This window comes from Macaca fascicularis, chromosome 6 (genome assembly GCF_037993035.2).
Source record: "Macaca fascicularis isolate 582-1 chromosome 6, T2T-MFA8v1.1".
NCBI lineage: Eukaryota > Metazoa > Chordata > Mammalia > Primates > Cercopithecidae > Macaca > Macaca fascicularis.
In genome coordinates, this window is record NC_088380.1 from 60,409,117 (window position 1) to 60,424,648 (window position 15,532).

General features: G+C 38.3%; 1 protein-coding gene across 2 annotated transcripts; it reads right to left on the minus strand.

Moving 5' to 3' along the window:
- Positions 1-201: 201 nt before the first annotated feature.
- Positions 202-8,026, minus strand: ESM1 (endothelial cell specific molecule 1). 2 transcript variants are annotated; one of them, XM_005556893.4, is made up of 3 exons: positions 7,650-8,026; positions 4,422-4,571; positions 202-1,776 (listed from the first exon to the last, which is right to left on the minus strand). In XM_005556893.4, exons 1-3 carry the CDS (start codon positions 7,984-7,986, stop codon positions 1,673-1,675), a joined length of 591 nt encoding a protein of 196 aa, XP_005556950.2. In that variant the 5' UTR covers positions 7,987-8,026; the 3' UTR covers positions 202-1,672. The 2 variants fall into 2 exon arrangements, with proteins under 2 accessions (XP_005556950.2, XP_045249646.1); XM_045393711.2 differs by lacking the exon at positions 4,422-4,571.
- Positions 8,027-15,532: the final 7,506 nt, after the last annotated feature.

Consider the following 15,532-nt stretch of genomic DNA (forward strand, 5'->3'; position numbering starts at 1 on the left):
GCTCTAAAAAATGAGTAGATCAAAAATGTGAGGCAGAGAAGCAAATATCCTGACCCCCAGTATCGATAGAAGAAGCTTATCCAGAGCAGAAAATTCTGTTGAAGAACTTGTCCTTTAATATGCATGAGAGTTCTTATTTATAGAATGAATTGTTAAAATAACTTAGCAATTTAACAAAATCACATATCAACACAGAGAAGCTGTATCTTGTTCTTTTTTATTGAACAATAATAAACTTGTCCTTTTAAAACAAAACCTAACAGCTCATGCAGCTTTACATTCAAAGGCCTTCCCGTACACATTCACGATCTGTTGGCCAACTTCAAGAATAAAATACGGGTAAATACTGAAATCATTCTTAAATAAGTTCTTCACTTCAAATAAAATACTTCTGAAATATTTCCTAACAACATCTAGTACAATAGTCCTGTTTGTGCTAAGATTCTTTCAAATATACTCCTAATTCCACTTATCAACCAAGTTTAAAAGAAAAAAATATGAAAATAAACTATATTTTAAAGTTGACATGTTTTCTGCTGAAAATTGACTCTTCTTTTCCAAACCTCCTAAAAAGTTATTTTCTACTTTAAATTGAAAATTCACCTAAGTCACGGCACTTCTGTTTAAATAAAGACCCTCTGTTGCTCATTTTTTGACATTTTTGAAATCCAGAGTGACTCTATTTTTCTAGGTTTCTCTTACGCTTACTACGGTTATTATTACTATAATTACTGATAATAAATTTATCACGCCTCAGATGTTTGAAAATCTTATAGAGTCATAGCTTTATTCTAACCATTTTAAACAAATAATACTAGATTTCTTTCCTCAAGAGGATGATAAATATGGGTAGGGAGGATGACTTGCACTAACACATTTGTTTATAAAAATATATAAATATTTACCTTCATACACACACAAACCACCAGTGGTAAAATACTTCTTAGGTTTATCTCTGACGTGGCATACGTTAAAGCCATTTGTGGAAGTATATGTGTTTCCTCTGCCCCAGAACCATCCTTCAGATACAGGTAACCTGGGAGCTACATCCGCAGCCTTTTGAAATTGCCCTCAATTCAAAGCTGTTTGTTACTCAAATTTCCATAAGCTTCAAACACTTTACTTCCTTCAGGGGTTTTCTGGTTGTTTTATTTTGACTTTTCCCAAAGTGAAAAAAAAAAAAAAAAGTACAATTAAATTCTACAGAAGCTACCTACCAAGGAAGGGCTAAATATTATACTTCCCACTCCCACCCCCTCCCCACCTTCTCCTGCTCTTAACTCTTCATTCCCTATCTCAACACTAATGTACATCAAAGTCAAAGAACTAATGGGCTCACTGTGGTCTTCAGCTTTGCCTAGCTTCCTCTTTGGTTGACCTGTCTCCATGTAAAATTACCTAAATTGCCTTTTTAGTTCTTCAGTTTACTATACACGCACATTTAACAAATCTATATGCATTCAAAAATTTAACAAATACATACAAGTGTTCAGTCATATGGATGTTACGGATTGTAAGTAGCCTACTTTTTGTTTTCTGGATCCACCATGCATCACATTTGGTCTTCAGAAATTACATGTCCTTATGCTATAATCTAGAAAGTTCCTAAAATGTTGGCTGTGTGTTGAACAATCACGAAAATAGAGCCTTCTCTCAGAAATCGCAGCCGGGATCAGCGTGGATTTAACCATTTCCTCATTACGGGAGACCTGGCAACGTTCTCTTTCACAGCTTCTTCTCTCACAACATTGCCGTCTCCAGATGTCATGTCATGCTCTGAAAGTAGACAGAATACAAATCATGTTCAAACGTCTACAGCTCAAAGACAGCACAGTTTTGTTTTATTTTGTTTTACATGGAATTTACAATGAAATCTTTAATCAATTTAAGATTCCATGCTAACTGTATTCACTGCTGTGTATCAGTGAGCACCTCTATATACAATAGCACCCCTTGAATTACTTCTCTTTGTATACCTATCATCACCTGACATTATCTTCTACATGCATTTGTCTCTTTTTCCCCTGTATTATCTCACTCCACCACTAGAATTCCAGTTTCACAAAGGTAGGGACTTTATTTTGCTCACTGCTATATCTCCAGCACTTAGGACAGTGCTTGCCACACAGTAGGCACTTAATAAATACTTATGGAATAGGCAAATGTTGTACAAACAGGTCTCAAGTTAGATTCTTACACTAACTGGTATGAAAGACAGATTAACTTTTGCTGCATCTGGAAGGCAAAAGGCAGACCAATGGGTAGAACTTTCATAAAGACACTTCTCACTCTACATATGAAAAAAGTTTATAATATTTGAAATTTGCTAAAATGAAATTTTCTACTTCTAGGAGTAGTGAGGTGTGCTTGCTTTGGCAGTGCACGTTCTGATATGGAACATTTTAAGAAGATTAGCATGGCCCAGCAGACAACTGTATGTAAGTCCATGAAACATTCCAGATCTTACTCCCCCAAGACACTCCTGCACAAAAAGTTACTTGTGAATTCCCAACTTGGGAAGCTCACTGCCAAAAAAAAAACGCCAAGTGGAACACTGGAGACAGGAAGCACATTTGACAAGAGTGCTGTAGCCAGCAGGTGGAAAGGTGGAGAAGACAAGCTCGTGCTCTGGGGGTCCTAGTGCTGGTGAAGCTTGCAGCCATTTAGCCTGCTCTCAAAGGCTGGGCCCAAACAGGTTTGTGCAGAGGTGATGTGAGGCCTGTGTCAGAAGTGAAGCCCAAGCCTTATCCTGTAAACTCCAGCGCATGAACCTGGAAGTCTCATGTAGTCTCAAAGACACATGTAGACTACAGAGGCCCCTAGACTACAAAGGACCTCTCCAAGAGGTCCTTAGGGTATTCTGCTCTCCATCCTGGACCCGACTAAGGTTTACCAAGATCATACTAATAATCATCTTTTGCTGGTTGCACCTTTAGCTAATGAAAGGAAATGCCCTAGGTCAGAAAAGAGAGAAAACTGACCGCTTTTTTCAAATATTTCTGATAAGAATCTCAGTGCCTAACTTTGATGTGGAAATATTTTTGTAATATTTTTGTAAAAATTTTTGTAATTTTGGTGTGGAAATATTTTTGTAATTTTGATGTGGAAATATTTTGTAAGTATAATGTAAGTATTGTCATGGGCATCACCATACCTAAAACTAATAATTCACTTAAAAACATAACATTTCCCCTTCGTTGTAACATGTTTAGTTGATCCGTACATAAGAAGGAGGTAAAATTAGAAAACAAGTACCTTTGCCAAATAGTTTATATTTTATTAATTTGAAGTGCAAAAGACCAAAAACAGAAACTAAGTAACAATGGACTTGAATTGTTATTATAGTTGTGGTGGGAAAAAAAAGTTTATAGTGTGTTGATACTAGCAGTCTCTGTGACTACCTGTTGGGCTTATTATTTATTTGTTTATTTTTTATAATTTAAAATATAGTTTTTAATTGACAATAATTGTATATATTTGGGATACAATATGATTGATATATATTTCCACTGTGGAATGATGAAATCAAACTAAGTAGCATAACCATCACCTCACATACTTATTTTTTTGTAATGGTAACATTTAAAATTCATTCTTTTACCAATTTTGAAATATACAATAATTATTCATTTCAGTCACCATTCTGTGCAATGGAGGCCTAAACTTTAGTGATGCATGTTGCTTTAAATGAGCTACTTTCAGTTTAATGGAACTCTCCTGTACTAGCCATCTATTCAACAAAATAAACAAATATGTACATAGCACCATCTCATAGGTTGTACATTTCTCACATTCTAACACCTGTATAAGAAATACACATGGACTAACAAGCACCACACGAATATTACTACAGTTTCATTCATTTCCAAAATTTCAATCACAGATACTATTTCTTATCCTCTCCAAAATCCATAAAAACACACACTTGGAATTATTCCATTTAAATGCTTTCATTTGGTTAAAAAAAACAAATGTTCTATATTTTCTATCTTGGCTCTTAAAGCTTATCCAATAAATTCCTCACAGTACTTTTTCTATGTGAAGTTAGGAGATGAATAGTTTTGTCTAGTAAATACATAAAACAGATCACTGAAGAATTTAAAGAACTTTGTATAATATCTCAGTTGGTTATTTTTTATTACAGATTTTTGGTAATTAATCATATTTATCCCCCTATAAATCATATTTAAACTAGGTAAACTTTATGATAAATTATATATAAACCTCAAAATTATTGATGGGCTCTTTTTAGAAAACAGCAACAGCAACCAAACTCAGCTACCACCCACCGTTCCCCTGAGTAAAGCAAAGGAAATAAAATCATTCCAATCCACATCTTATTCTACTCACAGATATTTTCTAAGTTATTCACACTGAAATGAGGCTATTGTTCCAATGCTTATAGCAGAATCAGTGCTTACCTGTGAGAGAAAAAAATCTGTTGGAAGACTTGGTTACTGAATATTGGAAAAAGGGGAATTTCAGGCATTTTCCCGTCCCCCTGTCACAGATGCCCGACTGGCAGTTGCAGGTCTCTCTGCAGTCCATCCCGAAGGTGCCGTAGGGACAGTCTGGGGACAAACGAAAATTGGAGAGGGCGCTGCTTGTTGTAAATACGTCTCCATCCTAACAGCCCTGTGTGCATAGCCTTACAATTTGAACCAACCTCATGAAACTTGAATGTAAAGTAAAATCCAATTCTCCAAACCCAGGATTTGAAAGTTGAAACTTTGAGTCATAAATATGAAATCACACATTAAGACCAGATAATGGATGCCTCAGGCTTAGTGGCTTAGCGTCATGATGTAAAGTTAAGTTGAAGACAGCTATACACAGCCAGTCTCCTTGGACCTGTCTTCATTCCGGTGATGTTCTGCTTAGATACCAATAAATTCTCACAGATGACCTCTGAAACAGCTCAGCGAAGGTGGGAAATTGAACAGACATATATGCATCAGCTCCTCAAGGAGTTTTAAAAATGTGATGCTATCTTTGAATCTACTGTATTCACAGATAATTTACTATTTTAAGTGTATGGGAAAGGTCTTCAAACTAACCAGTGAGAGAGCTATCATCCTAGCTCACCATTAAGCAATCAATCCTCCATCTGCTCCAACCCCCATCAAGTTCCTTATTTGTCGAAACGGCATGTCATACAACTTGCCTGACTCCCTCAGTAGTTAAGAGGGCTCACTAGTAAAATCCTCTGCAAGGCTAACATGCAAGATGCTAAATGAGCAAGAAAGCTCGGGGCTTATACACCCTGAAGGTTTGTACACCTACCAAGAACTAGAAGTTTTTAGAGCTCCAGGGCTCACACTTATGCCAAAACATCCTACATTGAAATAAAGAGGGCAAAATCATTTATTTAAAATGCATAAAATTATTTAAAATGCTGTTTTTAGAATAAACAGCATCTCAGTAGACTAACCAACCTTTAAAAGCCAGTAGAATAGATATAGAATATTCTCTTGTTGTGAAAATACCTTGTAAATGTACAATCACAGGTGGGTAAAGAACAAATTGTGAGCCATCTGAGTCTCTAGCAGTCAGTACTCCACTGACTGACCAAGTAGATCATCAATGAGATATCTTTTTATTAAAGAGATCTAAGAGTGCTCTTTTCAATATGGTTCAGATCACAGAGGAACCTGGTTTTGAACACTGTTCTCTTTGCCGGGAAGAAGAGATCTTAAAAAGGGATCCTGAAAAGGCCTCTTCCAGAAAAGCACACAGGATTGGGATTTGACTGTGCCTGCAGTGATATTGAAAACTAAAACTGTAGCCAAATTCCCAGAGATACTTTTAACGTATCCCCTGATATACTGAACAGTGCGGGGCAGATAGTAAGTGTTCATTAAATATGTGTTGGCTGCTGATTGTTAATCCAGACAAGATGTTCACAGACATCTGAATATTTAGAAGACATTTGGATATGCAGCTGAAGTTTACAGTTTTCATGTGGATGTTCTTTTAAAAAGCTGAAGAAGGGAGATGGTGGCAAAATGTATTATCTCCATCTCGAGTTATTAAGGCTCACAAAGTCTCCTATTTCCAGCAGAGAGAAAAATGCTTAAAACTAGATTCATCAGCAACCTGAAGAAAGCCAAAAAGAGCGATCTTAAATATCTTTTTAGTATCTTGATCATTCAGTAGAATACTACAGTGCTAAAGACTCCAGATGCCACACAGCTTGTTTCTTTGCCCATATGTAATGTACATTTACCATCACATGTACAAAGGCATATTATGCCAAGAGAAAAAGCAATCCACTGCATATACGTGCTATATCATAAGTATGATTGTGTTAACCACTTCCTCCCTAATTTCCTTATGTGAAGTACTGTTTTCTTAGTCAATAAGCCCCATAATTTACAAAATATATGGATCCTATTCAGTTGAAAGAAACATGCATATGTGTTCACCAAACAAAATATTTCCTCAATATTCTATTTCTGATTGTATATAAACAAAAATAAACTGAGCAAAAAATAAAACTCTCCTAATACTTTAAGAATTTGTTTTTTAATTTTGTATGTCTTGCAAACTAAAAGATGATTAATTTACACATTATATGTCTAAGAAGTAGGAGAATTAATGAAATTAGCACAATACTGGATAAATATCATTCATAAAAATGTATTAAATACATAAAACATAATAATTATTTAGAAATTTCTCAGTCCTTTTTATAATTTTGAAAGCTTCCTTGTATTATACAACTGATGGATGGGGTTATAGCATGTGTTGCTTCTTAATAATAGCTCTTCATAATAAGATCATGAGATATCTATAGGTAGAGTATTTTTAAATCATCATTCTTTTTATTCTAAACATTTTTTAAATGTTAAATATTTTAAACTACAGTTACTATGTTTAAAACAATTTCTATAAATACTTAACTACATTATTTAGCTAAAATTTCAACCTGACAAAGTTTTTCCTTAAGTGTACTAGTGGTCAACCTCATTCTTCACAGACTTCCAGTTTTTATTTTTCTTTATTGTTATTTTTCCTTGTCTTAACACCATCTGCTATTTTTCCAGATGACCAAAACCTTTATAAAGTCAGATGAGGTTTGTTTTATGCTTCAGGGGACCCTCTTTGAAGAATGAGTTATTTTGTTAGATGACTTAAGCTCACTCTATTCCATAAAGTGCATTTGTGTTTATCAGAAATATTTGATCTTGAGAGTGGCCCTCCATCCTGTGGACCCTTTCAAGATCAAAGAGTCACTAAATCTGGGGACTAGAAGCCATTCCAAGAGGTTATCTAGTGCAGACCTTTGTAATCGCTGCCTCGCAGAGGAGAGAGCACCTAAGCCATCCTTAACAGATTACCTGTCAAGTATCTAAAGTTTTCCAGAAAAGGAACCAACGAAATCTTCCATTGCAACTTTCTTTTTGCGATCTCCTAAGGCAATGAGTAAAATGCCACATTTCTTTCTGTGCCTTCCTGCACACTGGTTTCAGTTGCTACTTGCAGCTATCCTTCTGTCTCTACCCTTGACAATACCTGCGTAGTGCCTTGTCAAGAATCCACCTGCCTTTTCCCTCTTACTCTTGAGGAGCAAAGCCACCTCACTTCCCAAGCTGGCTAAAAGCTCTCAGCGTGCCCCAGGAGGGGAGAGGTAAGGGATCACTCTTTACCTTTGCAGATACCAAACTCTTCACCAAAAGGATCCTCCCCATTAGAAGGCTGACACCTCAGCCCCGGGCCACACTTCATGCCATCCATGCCTGAGACTGTGCGGTAGCAAGTTTCTCCCCGCCCTGCAGCGCACACCCGGCAGCAGCCACAGTCGTCGAGCACTGTCCTCCTGCAGCGCGGGCTGCTTTTGCACTCACTGCTGTCACAGTGTTGAGGGCAATCCACCGCATAATTATTGCTCCAGGCGGCCACCAGGTGTGCAGGCACGAGGAGCGTAGTCAGCAGCAAGATGCTCTTCATGTTTCCAAGCTGCCTCCGGCTGGGCTCCCCTGTCATGGTCTTTGCTGGTGGGAAGCAGCCGTCCAAACTGGTAGCTGAGCCTCTGCCTACACGTTTATGAGTTTTATACACTGGGTTGCCCGCATGCTTTCCCGTCATCAATTTCCTTAACCCAGCAGCAGCGCTGTCCTCCTGCCAGGCTCTCTTGTTTTAGTTTATGAAATCCAGGATGAAGGCTGGATTAACACGCTGCTGCCATCCAGGAATTGAAAAGCCCAAGCTGATGTCATCTGTTATGTTTAGATGGTTGTTTTGCATGAGGACTGAAAAACTCACTCACATCCGTCTCAAGGGCCCAAGGACGTCTGTGAAGGAGGGATAAAGAAGGTCGCACACCCTCCTTCAGGACGGGAATTGTTCTGACCCTGGCATATCACTTGAGGTGTAGCTTTGTCTCACAGCCTCTGTAGTCAGGAGGAAAATGATATCAACATGAATCATCAGGACTGAAGAAGCTTCTTCAAAAAAAATAATAAACATTTGGTATTTCCCCTCAATAAATAGCCATGAGATCATTTGAAAGAAGAAAGGGTTATATTGTGTCTTTTCAATACTTAGAAGAAAGAAAATATTTTGATAAAGATATTTTTTAAGACCCTCTCTTCCTTCCTCTCACCCGTCTCCTCAAATGTTATTTCTAAAGCAATTCATGTCACATATATCTAAGTCTATTGTAGATGTAGCTGTGCTTCCAGTAAAATGTGGAACTGCCTCTGAGAATTTCTTTTAAAATCAATACAAAAAGCCACAAGAGAGGTAAGATTCTTTCGGCACTGCTTCTGGGTTACTAAATTCTGGAAAAACTTATCAGTTGGACTTTTCTGGTCCAAAACTTCCTCAGGGGAAGGCTCATCCATCACTAAGTCTGCTTGTCCAATGATCGAGTCCACCCAGAGCTCTTCCCCTCACCTCCTGGCATCTATCATAGCCCTCGCTAAAAACTGCCAAGCATGGCAGCCAGCCCAAGGCAACAAGTGGCTCAGCAGGAAAATCAGAACACAGCCCCCAAGAGGCAAGTCACAGGGAAGGGAAACATTACCCCTCAGGAAACAAGGTCTGCATGCTACAGAGGGTCACCGTGCCTAGGTCCCTCTGGGAAAACTGAGTAGCCCTCTTAAAATATCAACTGTGCCAGGGCCTTATTAAGCAAGGTTAAAGAGGAGAGAGAGGAGTTCTTACACCAACCACATGCCGAATTCCATGCCCCCCTCACTTGTCAAAAGCGATATAGACTCATTGTCACTTAATAAATAACAACCCAGTAAAATGGGTAATTCTTGGTCTGTCACAAATGAACTGTGAGAAATTCACAGGATTTCTCTTGGCTTCAGCTTCCTCTTTTGAGAATTGATAGTGTTAGGCTGCCTGACCTCTAAAATTCTTGTTTCCCCTAGAAGATGAGGCATAGTGGGCATTGGATGTAACTTGATGATTGACTTTTGCAATTTTAGGGGGATACAGGGAGCAAATTCAGAATACAGAGAATTGAGGCAGTAGGAAATGAAAGCAAGAGTTTTGGCTTTCAAATTTTCCAAATTTTTCATGACAATCCAATTTGAAATACGCTAACTTTATCTCCCCAGAAGCACTTACTTAGCAGGTGGCACACTCTGATGTTTTCAATAATGGGTAATATTTGTTAATAGCTTAAATATTTTACAGGCATTAACTCATTTGCTCCTCATTACAATATTATGAAGTGGCTGCTATTATCACGCTTATTTTTTAAAAGAAGAAACTGAGTCAGAAAGAGGTTAATTTGCCCAAGGTCCCTATATTGAAGGGATGTTAGTCTAATATCAGAGCCACATATTCTATTGCTTATTACAATACATGATTATGATTTCATGGCCAATCGTTTCAATGGCCTAGGTCGCAATTTAGGCTGACCCTGGAAAATGTTCCTTGTTACTGAACACCACTTTCTGAGGATTAGTTAATTGGAGTAGTGATTAATAATAATATCTAACGCTTGCAGAGATCTGACTGTGTGCCAGATGCCACGCTAAGCAGTTTATGTAGATTACCACATTTAACTTTCAAAACAACCTCAAGAGCTAGGTGCTATTCTTATCTCCATCTTAGATATGAGAAAACTGAGGCCTAGAGAGGTTAAGTAACTGTACATCATCACACAGTTAGCAAATGGTGAAGCCAGGACTCCAGTCCTGAGACCAACAAGCTCTGGAGACTGGATTAAGGGTTGTAAAATCAAATACATACAGGTACCAAACTGGCGCCCAAGGTGGGTGACATGGTAAGCTATACTAGATGTAATACAGAAGTAATGGAGTGGATTTTGTCCTCCTGAATAGCACATAAAGACATGAAACTCTTCCACTGTGGAAGATAAAGAGAAACCAAATTGATAATACCTTCGGTAAACGACAACTAAACAAATGTAAGTTGAGAGTACCAAATCCAAACAGTAAACTAAACTACAATGCACAAGAAAGTGCAGAAAATATGCCCAGTAGAGTTCACCAATGGTGGAACTATCTCAATACACAGTGCCTAACAACTCGGTTTAAGGGAACCTTCAATTCCTCCAAGACCCAACAAAAACCATTTGTCCCAGCACAATCCCTGTAAGATTTTTATCTGGTTGATTTCTGTCTTCCCCAGCCTTGAGCCCAGATCAATGAATTCCATTAGGAAAGTTAGCAATGACCACAAAGGGTTAGGAAACGTGAGCATGAGCAACCAGGGAGTCAACTTTAAGCTGCATTAAAAAGCGATAAGACGATGGCAGAGCTGTTGATAGCGAGTGGATGAGGTCCACCCATTTCACTTGCTTTGTGCTGGGGACTGGCACATCTCTCATCTCGCTCTGCCTGTATATCAGTTGTCAAGTCAAAGATTGAGAAAAGGCAAGAGGAGTTGCACAAGATTTTCACAACTCCTAAAATGTAAGTTCAAACTAAGGTGGATCAAACCATACCATCTGTGGATCCAAAGGATACAGCATATGATGTGTTGCAATGGGGGCAGAGAAATGATAAAACCAAATATCTATTTAACCCATTATACCCTGTATATTTAAAATGACACTTTGCTTTTTTTTCTTAAAGCTGATATTGTGTTAGGAAAATAAGCTTTGGTAATGTTCATTAATATTTTGTGTTTATTTTGTACATTATGATTGCTTCTAACCAAATAACAAGGATTTTTTTCTGAATAGGTAAAAGTAGTCCAATGGAAAGGCCCTGGGCAGGTCCCAGACTCTCAGAAGGTAGTTTAAGGTAAAGTGAATTGTACCATACTTACTGTGCCTTCCTAACAAACCAGCTCTACCAGATAAGTCTGGTTTCAATTGAATTACAAAGGCAGACTTGAAGGCATAAAGTTTGGAGGAGCAAGTGGAGACATTTACACGTAGATTTCAGGTGACTTGGTTTTTAGGTGAGTTTTGGTTGTGGTTTTTGATACTATCTGAAAGTCTTCCTGCTTTGACACCAGCTGATAGTAATTTTGCATGTGTCTACTGCAAGGTCTAGCCCACAGTAGGAGCTTAATACTTAATAAACACAAAAAAGGAACCAACTGTTTCCCAAAATCATCTTCAGATGGTAGTAAGTTAAATGGGCATCAATGTGTTCTTGGCTTTCCACCAGGAGAAGCAAAGTGAGGCCCAGATTCTAGGGCAGGCTGGGTTAAGCTGCAGAATGTGTTTACTTGTGGCAATGAGGTAGAGGTGTCCAGAAACAGCAGAAGACATTGAGGACTGGATGGAGCCTGAGCAAAGACTGTAGTCCCATTGCGGCAGTTCCTTCACAGCTAACCAAATTTGTCCTCTTGACCTTGGGCTTGGCAATATCACATCCACCCTGGGAAGTTCATGGGAGCCCCTCATAGCCAATAGAACTTGATGAAATACTTCTGCCAAACTGGCTGGGATTCACGGCAGTCACAGATCAGCTGTCAAAGCCCAGGGCCTAAGGAATATTCCCAGAGCCTCCTGCCCTGAGTACAGTTTGCCTAGAAACAGCTTTACCACTGCCAAGGTATGTGATCTTAGGCAAGTCACATGCCACATACCTTAGACCTCTCCTTTCTCCTCAGTACCTCAATAATAAGAGGGCCAAACATGGCAACAGATATGAAAGCATCGTGACTATTATTATCAAGAGTCTGATTTCTAAAGATTGGTTTCATTCTTTAAATGTGATCTTATGTCTTGGAGCAAATATTTTCCCAAAAGAAATCTCTCTAATTCTTTCAGTTTCTATTTTTAATAAAGACAATTTTAATAGTAAAGTGGAATTCAGTGCACCAATATATGATTTACAGGCAATTCTCAAAAACTACACCTGCTTAGAAGAGCAAAGTGAAATTTATCTGTTTTAATTAGGCTTCTTGCCCATATGGGGGCTCTCTGATTTGTCTTGATGAGCAGATCAACCTCACAGGAAGCTGGGGTGCCATCACACACAGCCCTGCAGGAGCCCTGAGTGTGAGGGTGTGTGAGTGACTGCGAGAAGATAAGGACAGGACACCCGCAGTGTCTGCTACAAACCCAGAATGTCTGGGCAGCCCTCAGAGAACTTGGCACTATATCCAGATTTTTTACTCCAGTGGAGCCTCTGAGGAAGTAGCCAGAGTCGGGTTGTTTTTTAACCCTGTTCAAATCTGGAAATTTCAACTTTGGGTTCATGCTGCTAGGAACATTTTTAGAGCCAAGAAGTCTGGCTTGGAAACATGAGGAACTCTTACTCACTGAGGTGACCTTCTTCTCCTCTTTGCTGCCGGTTCTGGCAGGTTCTAGTGTGGGACATCAAGGCAAGCTTTTCTTTCTAACAGCTAGCTCCTTCTCAAATCAGGTTCTGAATCTCGGACTCCATCAGCAAGAGATTCCGGTTTCACACAGTGTCCCTCTAGCTGCAAATATGAACCCACATCCAGAAGCACCATGTGCCGCCCTGACATGAGAAGCAATGTGAGTAGCAAAAGTAGCTCTGAACTCAGGACCAGAAGACGTGGGTTGGAGTCCCAGTTGCATAATCAGCCACGGGTAAGGCACCAACCAGCCTTCCTCATTAACATTGTCATTTTCTTTTAATAAAATATAAGGGAGAGAAATGCCCTCCCTTCCTCAAAGAGATGTTGAGATCAAAGGAGAATGTGGATTAAAAACATGGTGCCAACTAAATTACTGTATAAGTGTAAAAGATTATTACTTACTCTATAAGACAAATTAAATCATGAGAGAAAATAAACCAGTGACTTTCTTAGGTCTCACCCATTCCTCCATTCCTCTCACATTCCGCAAGATGGTCTAGTTTTTCATTCACTTAATTCACAGCAAACCATGATGACTGAGTTTCAACATTCTTCCTTAGGAAAACTCCACCACCCCTCCTAGCAGCCTGCCTCGCCCCATCCAAGCATGGGATGACTAAACAGCTCACTAAACTTCTCTGCTAAAAGAGTTTTTAAAAGTGTCCCAGGTTCCTACATGACTAAAGAATTACTGTAGGCATTGGAAGTCATTTAGACACTAGAACTAGAGAGCATAGATTTTTTAAGTCATGTTAAAAGTTATTGCTAAGATATTTGAAATTTCCACTAGGAATTTTAGAAAGACAGAATTTCTGATTAACACAAGAATCATAGGAAATGATTCTGCTACTTTGCTTCTCTAATGACATGAAATTTCCTTTGCCTAACCTTAAACTCACCCCTTTTATAATGTAATAAAATGTTAATCAGGACCACCCTCACCAAACTCATCAGTTTGTCCAGTGATAAATGGCCTTAGCCTTTTATATGACATGTAAGTTGAATGAATGATTGAATGTTCAAAACAAAAGTTAACCACTGGATGAAGAGAAATAAGAAACATAACTTCCAAGCCCCTTATTTAGTACATTTTGAGGATTTGGCAGTTTCAGACTCACTCTAATCTGGCGTCAAAATATTTTGGCTTCTTTCTTCCTAGGCAGTTTCTGATGAAGCCTTACTTTTTTTTTTTTTTTTTTTTTTTTTTTTTGACTGCCATGGACTTCATGCAGTCTCCAAGCCTGTGATCTGACAGCTTAGTGCAGCACAGCTGAGGGTGCCTGCGACGGGTCTCAGCAAGTGTGTCTCAAAACACTTCTCCACACCACCTGCATGACAGTGTTGTGGGAAGTTTGTCAGAAATGCCAAAGCCAGAGATTCCAATCTGATGGGTTGGGGTGGGCCTGGGAGTTAACATTCTTAACAAATAAGCCAGTTGATTCTGACAAACCCAAAAATTTGAGGAACCTCTAAACTAAAGGTTTTTCCCAGTCACATCTCTTCAGGTTAGTGAATTAGTATTTAATGTTACTCTGAAGACTTCTGACAGAAAAAGTCTGTCTCTGAGGGACTGACCAAGGATTTGTATTTATTTTATGCTCATGAATTTTTAGCTTATTTCACTAATACACATCTTCACATGTTAACATCAATGAAGATGAGATACAATCATCATGACGTAATTGTCACTGACTACATGTGCACATTAAAATTTGCAGGATGGGTGCCAGTCTCTGGGAAGAGAATCTTAAAGACAATCGTGGAGTTCTCTTTTTAAAAATGCTGTATTATCAATGATTTTGATAACCCAGAGGACAATACTCTGTGAAAAAAACACGGATGGCATTGACATGTGATTTAGGAGGATCAGATACAAATGTGGAGACATTTTAGGAATATTTTAACCAATTTGTTGAGTTTATATTTTTCTTTCTTTTGAAGGTACAGAAGTTTTAAATGATAAAAATCTATGTCCAAATAAGCCCTAAAAGGGTCCTTTCAATAAGTATGAGTAAAAATTCTAGTGCTACACGCTTATTTACAGCTGCACATTTTTCAATTGCAAAAATATGGAATCAGCCCAAATGCCCATCAATCAAAGAGTGGATAAAGAAACTATGGTAGGTAAGTAGATAGATAGATAGATAGATAGATAGATAGATAGATAGATAGATAGATAGACAATGGAATACTACTCAGTCATAAAAAGGAATGAATTAACAGCATTCACAGCAACCTGGACAGGACTGAAGACTATTATTCTAAGTGAAGTAACTCAAGAATGGAAAACCAAATATGGCAGGTTCTCACTCATAAGCAGGAGCTAAGTTATGAGGATGCAAAGGCATAAGAATGATACAATGGACTTTAGGGACTCAGGGGAAAGAGTAGGAAATGGGTGAGGGACAAAAAGTTACAAATTGGGTACAGTGTATACTGCTTGGGTGATGGATGCACCAAAATCTCACAAATCATCACTAAAGAACTTACTTGTGTAACCAAGTACTACCTGTTCCCCAAAAATCCATGAAAATAACAAATTAAAATAAACAAATTCTAGTGCTACAAAAGCATTAACTGGAAGAATTTTTTTCCTTAATGATACACTGAAAATAATGATACATATCATACTGATACCATCTTAGATGCAATGAAATATGATAGTTGCCTAAAAAAATAGGTCTGTTTTTATTTTTGTTGACCTGCCATCAACAATTTACCTACTACTAGTAGAATGTATTCTGTTTTATCAATCTTTAATCTC

Excerpts from the sequence above, each read along its gene's own strand:
- ESM1 (XM_005556893.4), bottom strand. The coding sequence starts at position 7,986 with ATGACAGGGGAGCCCAGCCGGAGGCAGCTTGGAAACATGAAGAGCATC. Across the intron at positions 4,572-7,649 it reads AGAGTTTGGTATCTGCAAAG|ACTGTCCCTACGGCACCTTC; the intron begins GTAAAGAGTGAT and ends GTTTGTCCCCAG. Across the intron at positions 1,777-4,421 it reads CAGATTTTTTTCTCTCACAG|AGCATGACATGACATCTGGA; the intron begins GTAAGCACTGAT and ends GTCTACTTTCAG.